The sequence below is a fragment of the Leuresthes tenuis genome, unplaced genomic scaffold (genome assembly GCF_036924035.1).
Source record: "Leuresthes tenuis unplaced genomic scaffold, fLeuTen1.0.hap1 SCAF_4, whole genome shotgun sequence".
Taxonomy (NCBI): domain Eukaryota; kingdom Metazoa; phylum Chordata; class Actinopteri; order Atheriniformes; family Atherinopsidae; genus Leuresthes; species Leuresthes tenuis.
This window is the reverse complement of record NW_027325358.1, coordinates 10,741,254-10,763,570: the sequence shown is the minus strand read 5'-3', so window position 1 is coordinate 10,763,570 and position 22,317 is coordinate 10,741,254. Positions and strand designations below refer to the sequence as shown.

General features: G+C 39.8%; 2 protein-coding genes across 2 annotated transcripts; both read left to right on the top strand.

Annotated features, from left to right (window-relative positions):
• The first annotated feature begins 39 nt into the window (after positions 1-39).
• On the top strand, positions 40-10,093 carry stra6l (STRA6-like). The gene is made up of 18 exons (XM_072384560.1): positions 40-180; positions 597-678; positions 2,066-2,166; positions 2,351-2,481; positions 2,568-2,688; positions 2,797-2,842; positions 3,026-3,151; positions 3,414-3,487; positions 4,393-4,501; positions 4,616-4,769; positions 4,961-5,036; positions 5,133-5,214; positions 6,197-6,245; positions 6,502-6,619; positions 6,708-6,827; positions 7,174-7,337; positions 7,843-7,986; positions 8,095-10,093. The coding sequence occupies exons 1-18, from the start codon at positions 152-154 to the stop codon at positions 8,310-8,312; spliced, it is 1,944 nt and encodes a 647-aa protein (XP_072240661.1). The 5' UTR covers positions 40-151; the 3' UTR covers positions 8,313-10,093.
• Positions 10,094-10,656: 563 nt separating this feature from the next.
• On the top strand, positions 10,657-21,839 carry tdrd7a (tudor domain containing 7 a). The gene is made up of 21 exons (XM_072383785.1): positions 10,657-10,860; positions 11,061-11,205; positions 11,599-11,713; positions 11,933-12,013; positions 12,330-12,373; positions 12,464-12,504; positions 12,784-12,954; positions 13,129-13,914; positions 14,207-14,391; positions 14,872-15,064; positions 15,218-15,329; positions 15,423-15,634; positions 15,879-16,013; positions 16,993-17,076; positions 17,197-17,331; positions 17,645-17,755; positions 18,422-18,593; positions 18,743-18,885; positions 20,257-20,450; positions 20,702-20,862; positions 21,136-21,839. The coding sequence occupies exons 1-21, from the start codon at positions 10,657-10,659 to the stop codon at positions 21,366-21,368; spliced, it is 3,657 nt and encodes a 1,218-aa protein (XP_072239886.1). The 3' UTR covers positions 21,369-21,839.
• Positions 21,840-22,317: the final 478 nt, after the last annotated feature.

The following is a 22,317-nucleotide window of genomic DNA, read 5'->3' as shown; positions in this document are numbered from 1 at the left end:
ACCGTTGAGGTTTCTATCTTAGGTCAAAGGTCAAAAGTGTCACATGCTTAAAACCAGGAAAAGGGAAACTATTCTAATCCACAGTCACTTCCTTTCTCTTTTCAGTTGAGCAGAAATAAAGACTTCTCCGCGTCAATGAGCTAACTTATCAATGATGATAAGAAACGCAAAGGAACATGTGTAAGTACAGACTTCAAATAATTCAAGTTCAGACACAGTAAAGAGCAATATGACACAGTGCTCACCACTTTGCTACTATCAAATCTAAGTTGATTTAAACATTTTTTAAACTAAGTATTAAGAAATTAACATGAAGCATTGATACATTACACACTCTTGATGTGCTCTGCAGATTTAGAAACAAATTAATTTATTCCGATGTTCATTTCTTTCAACCTTTGATCTGGTATTATCACTCGGTTTAGTGTAGTTTGTGTAAAGTTTGTTCCACTCAAGTTGTCACCTGACTTAGCGTGGTATCTGTCCTTTTCAGGTTCATCACGTTCAGTTGTGCTCATTTTGTGACCACCTGTTATGTTGTGGGCCTTTTTACTTCACATAAGTTATGTTACATTATGATTTACGTTCATTTTCAGAAACTCCACAACCTTTACAATTGAGGATTGTCAGAATACAATCTCTGTGGAACTTTTCCTGCATCTCTCACTCATACCAGCAGTAAGTTGATCTTTTTTCTTCTCGAATCTCAATGTGTAACACAATGGCTGAGCCATTTTTCACAGAATATTTTTACTTCTACACAGTTTTTTCAGAAATAGAATTTTTGTGGTACATGGTAATGAGAAATACCTTTGTTTGTCAAGTTACAACAATTTTTTTCTAAATCACACAAACTCCCATTTGTTTCATGCATGACAAATGGAGGCCATTATATTGCTTTTATTCCACACAACTGGTGTATTTTCCAAAAAGGAGGAGTGTGGGATCAAACTTACCTTGTAACTCAGATTTTCCCATCTTTTGTATGTTATGTTATGAAAATTCAAAATAATGCAAAATAACAGGAAGAATATCTAAGAATACAGTCAGGTGTAAGCACACCAACATGTTGGGGATACCCCTAACATCTCGCTTATCTCCCCTTTATGGGGTTATAGATTTTTCAGTGCAGGAAGAGTAGATGGTGGTTTTAAAATCTGGGCAGACAAAGGTTTAAAGACAATCGAAGATCTTTATGTCATGTTATACTATCCAAACACAGATAAATATTACTGGAACCTCCATTATCACATATAGAAAATCTTACCTAAACCTAAACAGGAAGAGGCATATTTCTTTTTTACAAAGCCCTGACGACAGATGATAATAAATCGGCCCTCGACAGAATGGAGAAATAGAAATAGCATATCAATGGCTGATTGGGAAATAGCCTGTCTCAAAGTCCATAAATGAACAATTGATACAAGAATGAGGTTATAAATGGCTGATGAAAACTTAGATTACACCAGTCAGAATGAATGGCTGGTTCCCTGATGTTCTGCTTTTTGGAAGACAGTTGTTGAAATTATATCAAGTATGGTTGGAGTGCAGGTGCTCTGTCACCCTAAACTGTGTATACTTGGCATATATCCAGAAGACTTTATGATCAATTCAGAACAGTCTATTCTAATAGACTTTGGACTCCTGCAGGCCAGGAAGATGATAGCCCTGTCATGGGAAAGGAACAGACCTATCTTCAAAAATAATGTTGATAAGTGAAATGGCATCTTGCGTTGGGATGAATAGACTGACCTATATAACTAGAGGATGGGCAGAGGAATTTGAAGAAATTTGGAAACCTCTGATGGAAGAATAGTAACATAGAGTATGCCATCAATTCTGGCCGAATGCCTCCTGTACATTCATTCAAGCAACAGATAATGAGCAGATGGGTAGGACAATGTTGGGAATCAAATAGAATTACTTTTACAAAATAATCCCTGAAGTTAGATATATCATGTCATGTCACCTCTGCATACATGTTAGCCGACTGCCACTCGTGATGCTCTAAAATCCTTACTGAGTGAGTTTTTTGTGTATTATGTACTGATATTCTTTCTACCAGGTGCTGATTGTAGGGGTCCTGTCATTCCTCCAGAGGCGAGCCCAGAGACTGCCTATCGACCGCAGACTGCCCTTTTTAGAAGGACGTTTTGGAATTGTGGTGTAAGTCAACAACAGTAACGATAATGTAAAAACAAGAAAGGAAAAAAACAGTGTTATATCTTGAAGTTTGAGATGAGACATTTTACAATAGGTGAGACTGTTATAACATGCAAATATTTCTTCAAGATTCCTCAGCAATCATTTTATCTCTATTTCTCTGTAATACACCATCATTGTGCCCCAGGCCTTTGGATACTATAGGCAACCTCAGTAACCGTTGGACTTATGGATTTGCCTTTGGTGCCGTGTCAAACAACGTTCTACTGCTCTTTTCTGAACGTTATGTTCCCTTCACTGTCCCATCCTGGGCCAGAGGTACAAACCTATTCTCTGAGATTGGTACATTACATATGCATGTATGATTACGTTGTAACTGTATGTTATCTGACTGTGTACCTCAGCTATAGTGTACCTGGTTGGAGCTTTAGAAGTGGGCCTGGTGTATTTCCCATTTTTTGCCTGTCTGTCCACACCATTCAGAATGGCCGGAGCAGTGTTAGGAATACTCTACTCTCTTTCCTGGTAAACATTCAAACACATTACATGCTCACAACCATGTGGCTTTCACAATTATAGCATGATAAAAACATGCCATATTTTTAAAAAAGATCTTAACTGTTTTGTTTGTAGGATTATTATCACTGTCTGGGATACAGTCACCTGTCCCAGCGGTAAGGTAAGGTAATTGGGTACCAAACCCAGTGTGATGTCGGTTGCAATGTACAACCAAGCAGATATGCAACCAGTGGGTTTCCAAAGCCAAAATATGTTAGACCCAGCAAAACATTTGATTTTGTTGTTGCCTGTATATTTTGTAATCTGTTATGATATGTTAATGATTGTGTTTGTGATTTTAAAGCCTCTGGGTAAATACCAGAAGATCATTTCCCAGTGGCCCTCCATCCTCTCACTCATCTTCCTCTTTGGACGATTTGTTTACATGCTGGTTAAAGATGTTCGAATACGTCTGCAACTGGAACTAGAGGTCAGTATGACTGTTGCATAAGTTGCCCGATTCTTACAGCATATTTGCAGCGGTGGGAAAAACCTTGTAAGCTACACATGAGATTTTACATCACATGCACATGTGACTTAATTCTTTATTTCAATTTTTTTGTCTTTTTCCGTGAAACATCTGTACAAGAAAAATACAAACATAAAATGAGCTAACAAAAGAAATCTTAGATTTCTAAAATGGTTATGTCTAGAAGTATTTATGAGTATGTATATGTTAAATTTCCTACCAGGACCATGATGAGAAAGCTGAGCAACACCAGGCACTGCATGTTAAGCGTTTGCTGAGAAGAGCAGCTGAGCCCAGGTAGACACAGAAATTCATCTGCACTTGCACTACTGCAGCTACGATTCATATTGTTGTCAACCACTCTTTGGCTGGAGCCTATTCCGGCTGTAATTTTGCAAAAGACAGGACATGCCCTGGATAGGTCACGCCTCCATCACAGGGCCACACAGAGACAAAGAAACATGCAGTCTCACACTCACTCCCAGGATCAATTAAGAGACACCAATTAAAATAACATGCATACAACAAGCATTTTTGGACGGTGGGAGGAAGCCATACCTGGAAAGAAAGCATGCAAACATGGGGAGAACATGCAAACTCCACACAGAAAGGATCAAACTTGGATTCTAACCAGGTAGTCTCTTGCTGTGAGGTGACAGTGCTAACCACCATACAGCCCCACTATTAAAATAATAAGTATAATAGTATAATAAGTATAATATAATAATAATAATAATAGTATAATATAATAAGAATAGTATAATATAATAATAATAGTATAATATAAGTATAATAATAAGTAAGATAAATTATAAAAGAAAATTAGGAATTAGGAAATTAGGAAAACAATCTCTTGCTAACATTAAAACTTGCCTAATCACAAGTTAAGCTAAAGTTTGCTTGGCAGATATGGAACTAATGTTATTGTCAGTTTTTTGCTGCTAAAATGACTCAAGCAACACTGACAGATATTTCAGGTGATTGGGTGTCCAGCATAATGCATGGAGAGAGTGCTCTCTGCCTTGGTGACGCCGCAGGCTGCTCTGAATGGAAGAATTTCTTAAACAAAGTTAAATGAGCTTACACTCCTTGAGCAGGTATTGTTAGGGGGTAGAAATAGTCTTTATGAACAATGTGGAATAGAAAGCAGCTGCACAAATTACACACACACATATGGGGTGTTTTTACTTTCTGTGTTGTAGTAAACCCCTCAGCTGGTTCCAGAGACGAGTGTATGAGTGGGATCCCTACTTTAAGTTTCCCAACAGGATCATTGGCACTCTCATTATATCTCTAATAGGCCTGTATATGGTGAGGAAAATCTTAATTTTATGTAGCAACACCCAATCCATTAGTTTGTTTTGTGTTATACAGATCATTCACACTCTGACATCTATGCTCATGTGTGTTTCTGCATCTCTCTAGATGACACTGGCAGACTATATTGTCAGTCATGACGTCTTTAACCAGATAGAACACTGGAAGGATACACTTAAACAGCTGGTTACCTCTTGTAATGAGACTGAAGCACTGGGATACATGATACCACAGCTGGAGGAATTCATTGATGTGGCCAGGAGTAAGTTGTTCCACCAGACAGTTGGGAGGGTGTATTTATGACATGTGGGATTAATTCATAAAAGCTACTGAAGATGGACTTCAAACAAGTTAGACTAATTTTGAAGATGTTTCACCAGATTTGCTCCACCGTCTTGCTTAATAACAATGCCTCTTTGTATATTTGTTTTTTTTTTGTGTTGTTTTTCAAAGAGTCTTGGCTTTCCACCACCATCTTTGCAAGTCTAAACTCTGTTGCCTACACCTTCCATATCTTGGCCTGTTACAGGTAGGAAAAAAAGCTAAACAAATTCCCTGATTTTGTTTATAAGTATGTGAGAATGCATGCATTTATTATTATTAAAGTCATGACCTGTTTCCTAAGGAAACACTTGAAGAGACTATGGAAGGGTCAAAAGGGATTTCTTCCTGAGAAGTTTCACAACCCTAAATCAGCGATTAGCGTTGTAAGTAGAACACGTACAGTCACAATAGCAAGTGCAGGGGCAATTTCATGATATTTTAGCATATATTTCACCTTAACTTAAATAAAGTCAATACTGGAGTAAGCAATAATCAAATTAAGCTGTGTGGAGTATGCCAATCTTCGTTGCAGTATGCAGACATGCACACGTACATCGCACTTTTACACAGAGTTCTCAGCAGTCCTTATTACAAGTGACTTTGGGATTATTATATATAGAGCAGGGAGGCTGTGGTAAAAACAAGGGACAAACTTGCACAGACCAATTCTGTTTTCAGGGGTACAACTTTGGATGGATGCAAACATTGCAGTTGCATAGAGGGACATGTATGGCCCTGAGACATTAATGGCTATGCTCTTTAATATGTAGATGGGAATATGACTGGAATATTCTATGTGCAACTCCAGAACTGTAATATTGTGTTATTTAGATAAAGATCAAAAGTCAGAATTATATGTCTTTCATCTACAAAAGTAACCATTGTGACAATCAATGAGCAGTTCAGCTTAAAATACAGGTGGCATTATATGAAAAGTGGCTCTGCGCATAATCCTTGAAAATATTTTTAATTGAGCAACTGTTTTAAATGGAAAACAAAACATAATTTTTAAGGGGTTTATTGGGGGGACCAATCTCATGTTAGGAAGCCAAATCCACCCCGTATTGCCCCTTTGTCCATGAGCAGATGATCATGCGAAGTTGTGGCGCTTATGTCACAATGTATGATGTACTTGACAATAAGTTCACACATTGTAAGATATATGGACGTTTCACCCCAACAATTTTTTGCAAAAACTACAGAAGCCAAAATACAAACAGGCTGTAAGCATCTGAATTTTTCATTTAGGGTATAAGGGCACTGTACATGTAGAAACAATTCTGTGTGTCTGTGTTTACATGTGTTTACAGCTTTGATTATTACCACCTATTTGAAATGCACAAGTTTTTTTGTTGAATTTCACAGGCTTCCATTGCAAGATACTCTGGATGGCAAATAGCCTTTACACTATGGGGTAAGCTTTCGTAATCTAAAAACATAAAACCGCTACATCCAGCATGACATGGATCTCTTATTTTAACATCTAAAATGAGAGAAGATGGATCCAAAAACATACAATAGACAAAAAGACTCATTTCTTTTTTTATAATACTTTGTCATGATATTAATCAACAAACAGATCTGACAGCTACAGTCTAAAATCTATTAAAATCAAATCCTAGAGTATTTATTTGTGTTGATGGATGTGTTTTCTCTGTTATTTTGTTCAGGGTACCTGATTGTCCATTTTGTCCACTTTATGTTTGCTCTGCTGTTGGTCTATGTGTTGGTTCTTCCCATCCAGCATGGAAAAGTACAGAGCATGCTCTTAAACCTGGGAATCATACTGTAAGGCTGCTCTATCTGTGACTTTTTATGGGTATATGAATGGATGGATACACTCGCTGAATTTTTCCATTTCTTTTATGTCTATCAGTCTGACAATCGGGCTGGTGGTCAGCTTCCTGATCCTCCAAATATTTCTAGTTCAGGTCTTCTTCCTTCAAGACAAAATGTCTCCTACAGATAAACAGAAGCCTCTGGCTCTCAACAACAGGTTGGTATATTCTAAAATTATGAAGTGTATGATTAATTTACAAGCTATGGAATCATCATCATATCTGAAGCCATAAATCAAAGAGTTTCTTACCTGCTCCAGTGGCCTCCTGAAACTTGCAGATACATATTATATGAAGCCCTTTGCAAAACTTTCAGATATCATTCTAATTCAGCAACAACAGTAAGGACAATATATCTAAGTTGTCAGGCAAACCAGAAATATAAAGACCTTCAGTGAGATAGACACTCATATGTCAATTATCAAATGATAACAGAATAAGTTACGATGAATCAGAGTGAGTCACAATAATCAAAATCACGATACCTCTTCTTCTGCATCCCAGGAAGGCATTCCACTGCTTCAACTACTTCTTTTTTTTCTACAACGTGGTGATGGGGATCAGTACTTGCATACTGAGGTTGCTGAATAGCATTTTGGTGGGAACATGGCTGGTGTCCCGCATAGACCGGACTATAATGCAGAGGGGATATGAAACCATGGATGCCGGTAGATTTAAATTCTTCTAGAATTCTTTTTTTCTTTGTCGTTGCTGTTTGATGTTGATAGTTTTTGTGGGAGTTTTACAGGATTACACTCAAGCGTGGCTGTTACCTGCTTACATCCACATTTTCCATGAGATGGCAGTATTTCTCAGAGAACATAGGGTGCTCTCTGTCTTCAAGATAGTTTGTGTGACATACAATTTCAAAATATAGTTTTATAATATAATTTTTGCTAGCAGAAAATAAATAAGACAAAAAGAGGAAAGTAGCAAGATTGTGACAGCCTTGTTATCATTCCTCTTTGACTGAAAAGTCTTGCTGCTCAGCTACATATATTCTTTTGTCCTAGACCCACTTAAAATATTTTATATAAGCCAGCCAGTAAATAAAGCTATACTGTATCATTTTTATTCCTTTTTTCATATTTTTCAATATCACAATACTGTAATCTCCTGTAATACATTTTTGTGATTGTACTGTGATTGAACTGTACTTCCTTCATGCCGCAGGATACAGAACATGGATCGGGATGATCTTTGCTGACCATTACCATAACAATCCAGTCATGGTGTGTTTCTGCCGGCTGCTGGTCTCCAAAACACTGGAGCGGCACAATGCATCTACATACTCCTCATTTGACAATCCTCCATCAGGTTAGAAGAGTGTGTTTGTACATAATCAACAGTCAAATTTAAGCGTTCACCTGCATGCTATCTAAACTTTCTCCTGCTTTTGTTTCCTTGCCACTTTTATTTTTCCAGGAGCCCCCGTGAATAACCGTGCCAGGAGGCGCTGGACGTTGCTTTACACCTTACTGAAGAACCCTCATCTGATCCTGCTTAGAAAACAACACCTCTCCTCCTCATCAGCTGTTCAGCCAGACACAGCAGTGCGGGCTTGGGTCATGGCCTCTCAAACGCAGAGCCGCCAGTCAGTGGCACCACCAGAGATCATCATCACACCAGAGGAAGACTGTTAAAATAAACTCTATAAGGACATTTGATTGGCCCTCTTGAGAGTGTGTAGCTGAATGGTCAGAGCACCCATGAAAAGTCATGAAAAGGTGGGCTTGAGTCAGATTTAAACTGCAAGGTAAACCTTAGAAGACCTGAGCTTTGGTTTTGTGCATATTTTTCATTTCTCCTGGCTATTTGAGATGAGTAGCATCTGGTCCATTTAAAATCCAAGCTCTGTCTTTGAGATGCAACCAGTTTTTGAGAAAGAATGTCAATTTTGTCAGGTGACACGGGCTCTCAGGAGGTTAAATGCAAACTTAAGTTCTATTTACCTCATAATTTTTCTCATGTTTACATATTATATATATTGAATAAACATTAATTTGCAATTTGTTTAACATTAACATTCACAGTCTGTATTTAGCCACTACAAGCAAAAGTGTAAGATTAGATCTTATTCTTCAAATTTCTCAATATTGCTTTCCTGCAAAAGCTGTAATTTCTGTTGAAAATACATACAACATGAAAATAAGAGAAAACAAGATAAGTGGTTTAATATATTTCCAGAAAAAGTCCCTTTATATTCTAAGTATTTAAAAGTTCCGACAATAGATGAAGGCGGCATATTTCCGACATTTGACTGAGAGGTTATGACGTCATTTTTCTACAAGATTTACAAATTTCTTTAAGAAATATAGACATTTTCTTGTTAACACAACAACTGTGACATAAGTATAATCCCAATATTATCTATTTCAATTTGCTAAAATTACGGAACGAACAACATTCGGCCATTTTGAACTTGTGGGCGTGAACGTGAGTTCGTCTGCGTCCAAAGAAGAACGCACGTCCGTTTGGCTAGCTGTTTAATTACATTACAGGTACTGTTCACATTTAATTCTCTTAATCCGTCATTCGTTTTGTCTGGTTTATAAAAGATTAAGTGCGGTCATATATGGTAAAGTGAATTACATCTTTAGCTTTTAATGAACAGCCTTTAGCTAACAGTTAGTCGTTAGCTCACGTCCACAATATCCATAGTATCAGCATTAAACCTAAAACATATCAGGTTTTCTCCTTTCTCGAAGAATAACGAGTCGAGTCCAAAAGTCGATTGCCAAAATATCACATAATGCTGCTGTATTGCCGAGCTTGTATAACACATTGAGAAAAAAATGGCGCACTTGCTCGTTAGCAACTGAATACCTCACAGACAATTGGACAGAAATTATGTGATAAACACATTTAAGTGTTTGTTTCTGTGTTCTTGTATAAGAGTACATGTAATTTGATAATGCGCTATGTCACTTGCCTAACTAAACAACATTTCAGAAGATGAAATTAGATGAATAGCGTAGATATACTTGGTTTCATGGTGATACCCGTTTTTTTTCTTTTGGCTAAATAAGTCTACACTTAAGTGCCACCAAACTTAAAGTGTTATTTCTGCCTATAAAGCTGACGGCGAAAATGTCTTGACACAGTTATCGTGGTAGCGCAGACATACTTCCCTGAAAACACAATTTTTGGGACCAGTCAAAGTGAACCAACTTAATGCTTTACACGTGTTGCATACATGCTTTCCGTACAAGTAGGTTAGTGCAGAAGTCCCTGAATCTTCCTCCTGTTCTGGAAAATTACGATTTAATAATAGTTGTCTGTAATTTAGTGTCGTCAGTAATTTAGCCATCACATGAGGTGATACCTGTAACTACCTTTTCAATCTGAGTCTTTGGGTTAAAATTGAATTTTTTTTGCATTTTTACGAAATTACATATTTAATCACTAGTTGGCACTAGAGTTGATGTAGGGGTCTGAATGGAGTCCCGCTGTTTGTTTTTTTTTTTTTTTTTTGTATTATGGCAAAGAAATAAAATATGTTATGGCAACAAAAGTAGATCTGGGTGAGTTGGTAGTGATGTAAACATGTGCTTGAGAAATAATTCTGTGTGAGTGTTTGTCGCCTCCCTCTCATGGCAACAGAAATGACACATTTTGATCCATCCACCACCACCTACCCCATTTCTTATTAAAACAAAAGGTGCTATTGTGACAAAAAATGGCATAGAAGGTGTTTCTTTCTGGCTCAGAGGTGTGTCAGCAGCGGATCAGCTTCAATGCCCCCATGTGGCCTTTGTACTTTCACACCACAGATGTGGAACAAAGGCACATCAGTTCCATCTTAAAAAGGAATGAAAGGAAAAAAAAAAGGTTTCCTCACATCTTCTTGAAGCACTCGCATTCAGTGCTGATCAGAGTCCATTTAATGCCTTAAGTTGATCTACAACAAACGATTTGATTCTAATTTTGTCTGATAAGGATTGGTGGCTGATGGTTTTGTTTCTATGTCAGTCTTTGTTTACCAAGATGTCGGATAGCGAGTCCATAAAGAAAATGTTAAGATCTGTGCTCCAGTCGAGCAAGACCGGTGTGTCTATAACCAGCCTCCAATCAGAGTACCGCTCACTGTGTGGAGAGAACATCCCCCTGAGGAAGCTGGGCTTCTCAAAGCTGGAGGACTACCTCAGAAGCGTTCCCTCTGTGGTGCGGTTGGAATACCGCACGGGTGAGGTAAGAACTGGCTTCATTGTAGCCAAGGTTTTTTTTGTTCTTCATCCCTATACCACTGCCTTAGAAGCGGCATCAAAGATCTAAGAAACTCTGAGCTGTTGTTTGTGGCCTCAGAAGATTTCTCTAAATCCTTAGCAGTGTTCTGACGTTTACGTGGCCGTTCGTATGTTTCTAACAGTACGAATTACTCTGTTCTGCAGCTGAAATGCTTCGCTGCGGTGTGTGAAGAAACGGCTCACATTGCTGAGCTGGTTGCCAAGCAGAGGAGCTCTAAGAAATCAGGTCGCTCCCAAGTCGTCAACTGCAAGATGAGATTCAAACCCTCCAACCCCTACATGCTTAATGGTACGAGACACTTGCTATCTCAGCAGCTGTACTTCAAAACCCAGTGACGGAATTTTAAGATTTTGTATTATTATTATTATTTTCTTAATTTTTATTTATAAAATTAAGAGTTTTTTTTTAATATAACCAGAAATGGTAAAAACAAACAAAGACAATCATTTCCATTTCAGAGGTTCTGAGGGTGAAGTCACCGCTGCTTCTCCTTCCTTTTTAAATGAAAGGGGCACATTTTGAATTGTCTGTATCTGAAATCTGTGGTGCGCAGGGGTCTGCTGTATTATCACACACGCTCATTCAAAATGAAGACGAAGATTTGTTAAACTTTTGACCGGTATTGTATATCCTCTCTCTAAACTTAAAGTTAACCTGTTTTCCTTTTTTGCACACTTCTAGTGACACCAAGGTCCTCTCTTCGCCAACCATCTGTTAGAAATCATTCTAGTTTGATGGCAAACCGTTCTTGGCCTCATGGAGGCTACAGAGGCTGCAGCGCCTCAGGAGACTATAGGTGACAATATTAGCTTTATGTATAAGTATTAGCAGCCAGAAATTATGATAGTCGATGCACTTTCAGCTTGGTTCTGTTTAAAAAGAAAAGAAAATTCCTGGTGACGCTTGCTTCCTATAATTATTATTTCTTTCTATTTTAGACCAGGAGGAATTTCTTAGTCTCGAGTGAATTCTAAAGCAAATGAACATTTTTGCTTGTGTTCCTCCCAAACATCAGGCAGTTGGATCAGAAGTTGAGCTCCATCACCCCCGTCGAACACAGACAACCAGCTGCAAAACAGAATGTCACACCCAACAGGTGAACATGTGGACAAATGGATTAATACGTCTCAACTCATCTCAAAACCCTTTTCTTCTCTCAGTTTAGGCCAATATGCATTCAAAGTAGATTTATCTTGGTTTTAATAAATTCAAGTATTTGTACTAAGTACTTAACCCTACTGTTAGTGGTACTGAAAGCCTAAACACTGCCTATAGAGAGTTATATTCATGTACAATGTGGTCATTTCTTTCTCTTAGAACTGTTGAGTCTTGAAAATCTGACAATAAAGTTTGTGACTATTTAATTTTTGTTATTAAGGCTTGTTAGTCTAAAAGGACTATATTGTCAACAGGAGACAGACGTGCTTGGTTAACTCCGTAAACAAGAATCCTATAAGTAAGTGAGACCTTAAAAGATATCATACCCTCTTTTTATCAGAACGTGAGAACTTCTTAACCTTATTTCTGCTTTTGCATTGTTTTTCAGAGACTCTTCTACAACCAGCTTCCAGACCCAGCGAGTCCCAGGTGGAGAACTTTTGTCTGTACTCAACCTGCTGTTTTTTCCCATTGTCCCATTTAGAAGTACGGTGCAGGTGGTCGAGACATAATTCGGGGTATTAATTCATAATGAATCCACATTTACGCTGTGCTGCTTCTCAGTCAGTCGGTCTCCATCATCAGTTTTCTTTGAGTTGTTGAAGGATATAACTCATTTGGACAGTGAGATGAAGAATACTAGAAAGTTTCCACCCCTGTGTTGCGATGCGGCATAAGGGATCATCGATGCATTATCTCTCCATGCAGACTGGCCTATATGATGTGGCGCTAGTGCAGAGCAGAATAACGCAGCTCCTGGCGAAGTACTCTAATGGACTGTGGATGTCCAAGCTGTCAGAGGTCTACAGTCAAATGTTCAGTCAGAAGCTCCATCCTCAGGCACTCATGGACCTGGAAAAGTGGCCGAACGTCTGTATGGTAAAACACTACGTTAATCTACAGTGTGTCATGTTGTTTAACATGTACACATTTAGCTTCCCTTTCAAATCAAACCAAGTGTTGTACCCTTGTGGTATTTGATATTACGTAATTGGAAAAACACAAAATATTGTAAGCCTCCTGTTTTGTCTCTCACTCATCTGCCTCCAACAGGTGGAGAAACCTACCATCACCAACCGAGCTGACAGACTGGTTTACCCCCCCCTGCCTCCAAAGCCCTCTGCAATCCCTTTAAATAGCTTCTGCTCCTCTTTAGTATCACCCTTTGATTCAAGCTCCCTCACCACACCCACCTCTCCATGCCCCTCAACACCTGAACAGCTTCCTACAACCTTCCCCCCTTCTCCCGTTCCTAAACCTTTAGTTTCCCCAAAAAGCCCCCTTGCTAAGCCCACCTTCATTTTTCCTCCACAAGCTGCTAATGCTGCTTCGGGCAAGGTGCTGTCTCCAGTAACATTACGGAGCCCTGTCCACAAGCCAGATCAGCGGCTCCGACTGCCACAGGGCGCCAATCTTGCAGTCGATGCCCACGGTGGATGTAAAGATGATCGCAACTTGCCCACAACTACCCGCAACCAAAATTCTCCCCCATTAGCCCCGACCTGGACTTGCCTAACATCAGCCAACACTTTACCTGTGGCTTCCCCCCTCCAGCTTGACCGTGATATTTTACCTCTTTTAAATGTCACATTTTCTCCATCCTCCAACTCTACTCCTTGTCCGTCCTCAAATTCTTCTTCTGTTGTTGTGCCGGCTGAGGTTAGCCAGAGAATAAAGGAGCTTCTTTCCAAGTACAGCAACGGGCTGTGGGCCCATGCTTTGCCCAAGCTTTTCATGGACACGTACAAGATGCCATTTCCTGAACAGCTTTTGGATAACTTGTCTGTTTTGCTTGATATATGTAACATTGAATATCCCTTTCCACGGGACAAGAAGAAGGTAAGGGGATGAGATGGCTCAGTGCTTAATAGAGTGAAAAATTTATGAATTCAGTCTAAACAATGGTCATATCTTCACACGTAACACCTTTTTTCCTGCTTTTAGAAGGTAACCCTTGTTTTAAACAAGTGATAAGCTGGAATGATGATTTGAGTTGGAGAAAACAGACTTTTCCATCAGTGTACTTATAACTGCATCTATAGAGCAACCTGCTAATTACCTCAAGGAGTGCCTAACGTTGTCTGTCTGTAAATGTGTTACTGTGTGTGTTGATGGGCTGTCCTGTGCTCAGGCCATCTTGTACAACTCCAGACGAGTAAATGAGAACCTTGAAAGCCAGCAGTGCAGAAGCAATCCTCTCCCTTCTGGTGTGGAGGTCCTGGGTTCCAGGGTTCCACCACGTCTGACTCCTCCATCAGGACAGTATTCCTCAGTGCTTGTTACGGAAGCCAAGAGCAGTAATGCTGTTACTATAAGGTGCGGCACATTATTCATGAAGGTGTATATTTTCATTTTAAACAAGAGGTACCTGATTTTCATGATTCCACATTTTATTTCTAAGAATTGGTCAAATTAGATGAGATGTTTTCTTCTTTATGGATAGCACTGATATTATTTAGAGAGCAGAAGAGCAAATTCACTCATCGTCACCGTATTACTATACCGTATCACTCATCGTATTAGTTCTGCAAACATTATGTAAGATTGACATTTTCTTTTGTTTTTGTCTTTTCACACTTGATAACACTTTCAGGCTCATTAGGGTGTTTAGAACAGTTTTGATATCTTCTAACATCTCGTCTGACTTAAGATAACACATAAGCAAACATGACTAACAGCATTAGCTCCCACTTCTGCACTCCATTATTTGCCTTTTTGTTTTTTTGCCAAAATCCAAGTTAATGTTTCTCAAGCTTGCTGTACAGTGGGTTTTTTTTTTAACTAATCTCTGTTCAGGTATGTTGGGGAGAACTACTCCACTGCTCAGGAAGCCATGGAGGATGTCATGCATTCCTTCTACAGCCCAAGTTCCACACAGCATCTTCTGTCTAACCCCATCGTTGGTCAGCTGGTAGCAGTCAGAGGGGAGGACGGAGACGATGTGACCAGAGCACAAGTCTTAGGGCTCTCGAACTCCAACAGGGTCAAGGTATTTCGCTCAGTCGTCATCATGTGTTTCAGTTTCATAAATGTAATTTTAGTTCACAGTAACTGGAATGTGTGCAACGTTCCAAAAGTGAAATGGGTGCTATTTCGACATCAGGATTAGACTTGACTATTGACTGCTTTGTCTGTGTGGAAGGTGTACTTTGTGGACCATGGCTTCTCTGTGGAGACTGATGGGAATAATCTGCTAGAGCTGCACCAGGACTTCCTCGCTCTACCCTTTCAATCGAATAATGTCAAGCTTGCAGGTACATAAAATATGGAATATAGCAAATATAGATTTTTGTAAAGCGTTACCCCCCCCTGAAAAATAACTCCCTCCTCTCTCTTCCTCCTGTCAGGACTAGAGGCTTTCAGCTCCCACCCTACAGTTCTGTCCTCCTTAGAGCAGCTGGCAGTTGGGAAAATCCTCCTAATGGAAACATTAGAGCCATGTCAACAGAATGAAGTGCCTGTGGCAGTGCTTTATGATACATCTCAAGATGAGGACATCAACATCAACTCCAGCTGCCTGAAGGCTCTACAGGACAAGTCCATGAACAACCCTCTCTCAGTATGATAACATGATCACAGTATTGTGTGGTGGGGTAGATTATGTGTTTCCTTTGGTGTCACACCCTGGTGTTCCCACCGGGTGGAGCTAGTGCTCCTTTCTCACATTCCTCTGCCTTGTACTGCAGTAGTCAAATGCATATTGGCACCTCTGCAGATTTTTAGCTCAGTTTGAATCAAAGCAGTGACCTTTCAGCCCCCAGTGGTACACACTCGTCTAACATTAATCTTTCTTATTCCTGTAGGCAAATGTTCTCTATCAGGACGTGTTTGTCTCAGATGTATGTGCAGATGGCACCATGTACTGCCAGCTGCCTTCCCGAGGAACTGCAAGATTGAGAAAATTACTGGATGAAACGGAGGCGTACTTCATCTCGCAGGTAGACAGCACTTCACTCTACACAAATGTGTCTATTTTCCCCAGTATTGTACGTGCTAGAATAGAAGAAAACCAAGAAAATAAACTAAGGTTGGCTTAGAGTGAAGTGGGATCCCATATGTGCTGTGAAGGTATACAATTCTACACCCCCAGCTCACGAATGAGTGGTTTTGAGAAGTACTTGTCGCTAGATCACACCAAGAAGTCAATTCAAGAAGCTTCATGAAAACATGAAGATGATATGAAAGCAAAGCCCTGGAGATGTCCTCTCGTTGGTTGTTTAGCAGTAGGCTCTGTGACAGCGGCAGGTTCTTTCTCTTTTCACCATAATCAAACCCTGGAAACCACTAGATACGATCTTCAGCTGCTGCCATTATTTTCAGTAGAAAGGCAGTGTGAGGAGATATTAGTTGGAAGCTAGTAGGTGGAAATGAATGATGCAAATGTTACTTAAATGCATTTTTTAAACTGCCTGTTGGAGTGCAGGCGGGAATCTGGGCTGTAAAGAAAGATGGAATGAGTTGAATCAAAACAACTTCTGGTGAAAAAAAGTGTTCAGAGTCAAAAGAGGCCTTAGTGCCACCCACCACACAAGAGATTTTTCAAGCGTTGGCACAAGAAATGCGTGATTTCTGTTGAGTAGGTTTCTGATTACAGGAAGTCCGCTTGCGTATGTTGCAATGTTTAAAACTGTTGTTCAAACAGAGCCTTTCACTGAGAGCTGAACTAAGACAAACTTATACGGGCACACAAATTCTTCCAGTCAGATATGGGATTTTAAAAACCAGCAAAACGTTAGTTAAACCGAGTCATAAGAACAATAATGTTGACGTTTGTCTCTAACTTTCAAACAAGTTGATGCTACCTTCCAATCTGTGATGTCAAACATAAATGTGTTGCCTTGGTAGCTGAAAACATCTGCCAGCTAACATTTCTGAAGGAGAGTCCAGTGATTATATTCATGTCATTGTCCCTACTAGATGACATCTGAGTTCCTGGTGTCTCGACCTTTCTATGGCAAGTTCTGTTTAGCTCGCTACAAAGGAAAGTGGGCCAGAGCTGAGGTAAGAACGAGAATCCTAAAAATCTATTCCTCTTTAGTGCCATCTCCTGCAAAAGAAAAGAAAAAGTCTGAAATTATTATCAGTAAGTTAGGTTGTGACATTCTGCTGCTTCTTCGTCAGATCACCAGCATGTACAGCAACAGAGTGATAGAGATTCTCTTCATTGACTTGGGGGTCTCAGCAACGGTGGAGGTCACTGATCTTCGAGAGATTCCTCCACTTTTTCAGAAGGATTTCACCATCATCCCACCACAGGTCAGCTTGTGTGTCTGTGTAAGCAGATTAATCTTAAAGTTCAACAGATCTACTGACTGAAATAGAATCCTCTCTTACTAATTTGTAACTTACTTTTAATGTTCCAAAAAACCTAGTGACTTGTGGACATGGGCCAAGTGTAAAACAGTTGATAAGGAAAACGATTTGATACGCAGAAATTTGGATGGTTTGTTCTGTAAAGTGGTCTGTAAATAGGTTGCTCATCAACCACCATCAGCCGCGGTAATTCTTGTTGCCTAAAATGGTACTTAATAGCAACGCAAGTAAAAGTACACAATTGTGTTCTTCACAGGCTAATAAATGTCGGCTTGCTGAGCTCACTGTTCCAGGCGGAGACTGGAGCCACGAGGCCATTCTGTGGCTCAAAGAGGTGGTCCTGGGAGCTGACGCCTGTAAAATGAAGGTAGCACCTGTCAGAAGTTAGTTTGGAAAGGAATATGATTATCAACACGTTACTGTTTGAGGTAGAATCTCAAGTCTGTGTCTGATTAATTATGTACTGAATATATTATGCTGATGTTTGAAATACACGCATCATACTGAAGCTCACAAATGAGGCGAATGGAGATGCTTAGTAAATTAGTGGAATTTGCCCATCATGGTGCCAAAACATGACCACTCACTGATGATGCAAACTGCATTCATGATAACAGCACCTGTCTAGGCTTAGAAGCTGTCAAACTTTAAATGAGCAGCTGCTGATAGTCATGATATAGATTCAGAAGAATCCTGCACGTGGCAAAGATCTGAGTGATTTACGGCAGCGCATTCTTGGGTGTCGCACTGGGTCGGAGGATGCCAGATGGTTTTAAGAGTGGTAAATGATTGCTGGTCAGCAGTGATGCTTACATTGACCCAAGGAGGAATGAACCATGATGACGGCTGATGACGGGGTGTTCAGGAATGTGCAGAAACAAGTCTGATGTGCAACAGCTCCAGGCAGCAGCTTACAGGACTTAAAGGATCTGCTATTAATGTCCAAAGAGTTGGTGGCACACAAAAGGCCAAAATATTTTGACCCATCGGTGTTCCTGCTTTTATCACTCAGCACATTGTTGGCTCGTTTTAGGTCTTGAAATCAGAGGAGTATAAAGGTGAAAAAGTGGTTCTTATGTACCTGTTCATCGGGGGCGACGGTCAGGAGCTGCACAAGAGCATCAACTGTGAGCTGGCACAGTCGGACTTGTGGAAGAAACTGGTAGCACAGAACAACAATACAATCTCCTGCATTGGAAGCAGCAGTGTGAATTCAGGTAATGCACATCGGAAACTAAATCTGGTCGAGGTCTAAAACAGCTCCCAGCAACAGACAAATTAGACAGTATCAATATTATATTAACGTGCTCTATGACGTTCTTGCTGTGTTTTTTATTTCTGTGTTTAATTCCAGGTCTCACTGCTCTGCCTTTGAGCAACTCATTACCAAATCCCACTGTTAAGGCCTCGATCCAACCAGGTCACAGAGCAGAGGAAGAAGCAACCAAAAATGGGCTGCAGCCACTTCCGCTGCCTCCTCCACTGGAGCTCCCCCAGGTGTGTGATTTTTTTTTTATTTATTTTTTTACAGTTGTGTTTGTCAGATGGGCAGCTGTATTTGTTTAACTCTTTAATACCAAGAACAGCTTTTGGGTGCTTGACTCTCCTGTGGTTGTGTTGTTTTTCTAACTTACTCTGTCAGTCAGCATTAGGTGCAGTGCACCGTCTCAGTCAGGGGAATGGAGGATTTTACCAGAATCTTTAGAAAATGCCTGTAAAACATGTATGTGGTGTTAAAAAAAACAGGAAGTTTTTTGGTTTATTTCTCATTGTTAGGAACCTAAAGAGGCTGGACAGTAAATATGAATATATATATAGAATAAAAAGTCATTCTATAGGATTTTCCTTTCAGTCACGTGACCCCTTGCTAATATGTCAGAAAATGGAGCAGTTCCTTGGGGGATGTACCATATACCACAAAGTTTACACATACAGTACCTGTTTAACAGAAACTGGTCTCCCTTGAGAATGAAACCCAGTGTCTCAGTGAGATTACCTATATAATAACAAAGCATATGGCTCCATTACTAAAAAAAAAATGGATTTGATATATCATGCTGCATTATGCTTCATAATAAAGGTAATAAAGCTTTTGCACTTACCATTGCACCTTGTTTGATGCTTTAGAAGCCTTCTGTCACATCACACCAGCCATTATGATGCTAATTTTACAAAAAGGCTTCTTTTACATGCTCCTGGCGTACATTCAGATCCAAGCAGAACTGCTTACTCCTTGTGTTCTCAGTGGAACCTTCCTGACTAAACAAAGGAAATAAGATGAATAAAGGTTGAATAAATAAGCAACAACTACTACCCCCCAGGGAAAGCCCGTGAGCAACTTAAAGATGGTTTTAAAAGGTTTACACAGGACTACAATTTCTGAATTATCTGATATAATGATGCCAGTTTAGTATTTTCTGACTGAGCCGCAGACTTTGGCCTTGCTCAGCGAGTCTGAAAACGGGAGTCTTCCAGACTCGTAAAATTTGTCAGTCTTGTCGTTTTTAGTCCAAGTTGTTGCTGAACAGTGAAAATATTTATTAGCAAACTTAATCAGACCGTGAACATACTCCTAATATGAAGATGTTTTCAAAGGCAAAGCAGCCTCTGATCTGTCATAGTAGTCAGAGTGGGAAATACTGTAATCAGCCTTCATTTGGATTTAATTGGTACCTAAAAAGGGGAAAAAATAAGGAACATGTAGTTGCTAGCTGTGCATTTGTGGGACTTTTTGTCCATAATAATGCCAGAAGCATCAGCTCTGAAACTGTTGCCTTTAGCATTTTAAGGAAAAAACTAATCTTACTTTGGCATTAACACATGATATGACCCGATACACACTCCCCCATTTTCCTTGTTTCCTTCCAGACTGGTCAGAATATGGATGTGTTTGTGCCAGTGGCGTGCCACCCGGGTTACTTTGTACTGCAGCCATGGCAGGACCTCAACAAGCTGGTGGTGCTGATGGGGGAAATGGTGTTTTACTACAACCAGAAAGAGAACACCAACACAGCCATGCACATCCAGAAAGGAGACATCTACGCTGCTAAAATTGACAAGAAGTGAGTGATTAACATGCACCCAGTAGACACGTGGTTTCAAGCTCAAAGCAAACGCATTCAGCTTGCCATGTTTCTGCAACCCTAGAGTATGTTGTCATAGTAACCTGAACAACATCAAACTTTGTTGTATAAGGAAGCCTCTTTAAAAGATCTACTTGTTTTCTATATGTTGGGGTTAGATAGAGATCACCTGACTTTGTGGTTGCTTTTATCTAAGGCTACAGTGTTACCTGATGTCTGTTTCTCTCTAGTTGGCACCGTGTGCAGGTGAAGGGGGTTCTGGCCAACGGGTTGGTTTCTGTCTATGAGTTGGACTACGGTAAACACGAGTTAGTCCGCAACACTTTGTTTCAGCCTCTGATAGAGGAATTCAGACAGCTGCCCTTCCAGTCTATTGCCGCACAACTGGCAGGTGAGTTATGCTCTTTCTGCAGCTTTTCTGAGTATACATTTGTTTGTTTTTTAACTTAATTTTTGATGAGATGTTGGTTTCTCTGGAAACAATTCCCCAAAGTGTTAAAAGAGCAATTTGTCTCGCACTTCAAATGTGTTTGAAAGGTGATGTATAACTAAAGTTGAGTTGAGTACTACTTTTTTCTTTTTATGATCACTCAGTTTTCCACCTTTAACCTGGATCCACTTGCATCATTCTTGTTTTTTTTTTCTTGTCCTGTCCTTCATGCAGGCATGACGCAGCAGCAGTGGTCAGAGGAGGCGTCCATGTTATTCAGGAATCACGTAGAGAAACGAGCACTCGTAGCACAGGTGGAGAGTGTGCAGGATGTGTCGGAAGTTAAAGGCGAGCTGTGGAAGCGCAGGTTAACGGTTTACCTGGTGGACACCACACTGGAGGACAGGGACCTTTGGATTCACAGCATCATGGCTGACATCGGGGTTGAGTTGTCCTCAGCTGTTTAAGATGTACCCACCAGCTCGGTGGCAGATTAACCAGACTTTTGACTCATATTTGAACCCAGCAACACAGTTTTGAACAAACGACAACAGTTCTTTTGATGGTTCTTTTCATAGTTGAAAAGCAGGAAAGTCCTTAGTCACTTCCTCAGACCTTAGTTTATTTTCTGGGTCTTCTTCCTTAACTTGGAAAAAGGTTGAAATCATTAAATGTGACTGATGCTGGTCTCAGGAGCAATTATTTTGAATCAGTCGCTGCTTGCTTAAATTCATCAGCACTTTGTTTTTTTTTCAAGTTCTTGTCAGAAGTATGTTGAGTGTTTCTGTGTTTGTGACTATCCTCACATTTATTTAATCTGTTTGCTGTGCTTTATGAATGCAATGGTGTGGATTATTTTGCATTTCTGTATATATGTTTTACACTAATAGGACTTGAATTACTGCACCATTCTGCGTAGCTGTTGGAACCTCATTGATAGGAACATGTTTGGTCTGTTACTCTGCTTTACTTGAGTGTTGGAACATAAAAATCTATTCACAATCATTTGTATTTCATGTTGTGCTCTTCATTAGGTGGAGGTAAAGCTCAAGATTGAACATGGATAGCCTGGTATCCTGAAAATATGAGCTGCTTTTTCAGCATGAACAAATGGCACATTTGCATGGCCTTTTACTAAAGTGTTTTTGTCAGATCCCAAACAAAATTCCACAACAGAGGCATCAAACTGATTGAATTTTTAAAGGCATTCAAATTGTGCTTTTTTCAAGATGCCAAGATCTGCGCTTTAAACTGTCTACATGATTAAAAATAAAGAGACAAAAATCCCTAGGATAGGGGGAAAGTGTGAAAAAGGATTTTATGCTCCTCCTTCCAACAGTGCTTTTTGAAGGGGCCCCAACGCCTGAGTCAGCCACCTAATGGACTCAAACCAGAAGACTTTTCATGTCTGTCGGT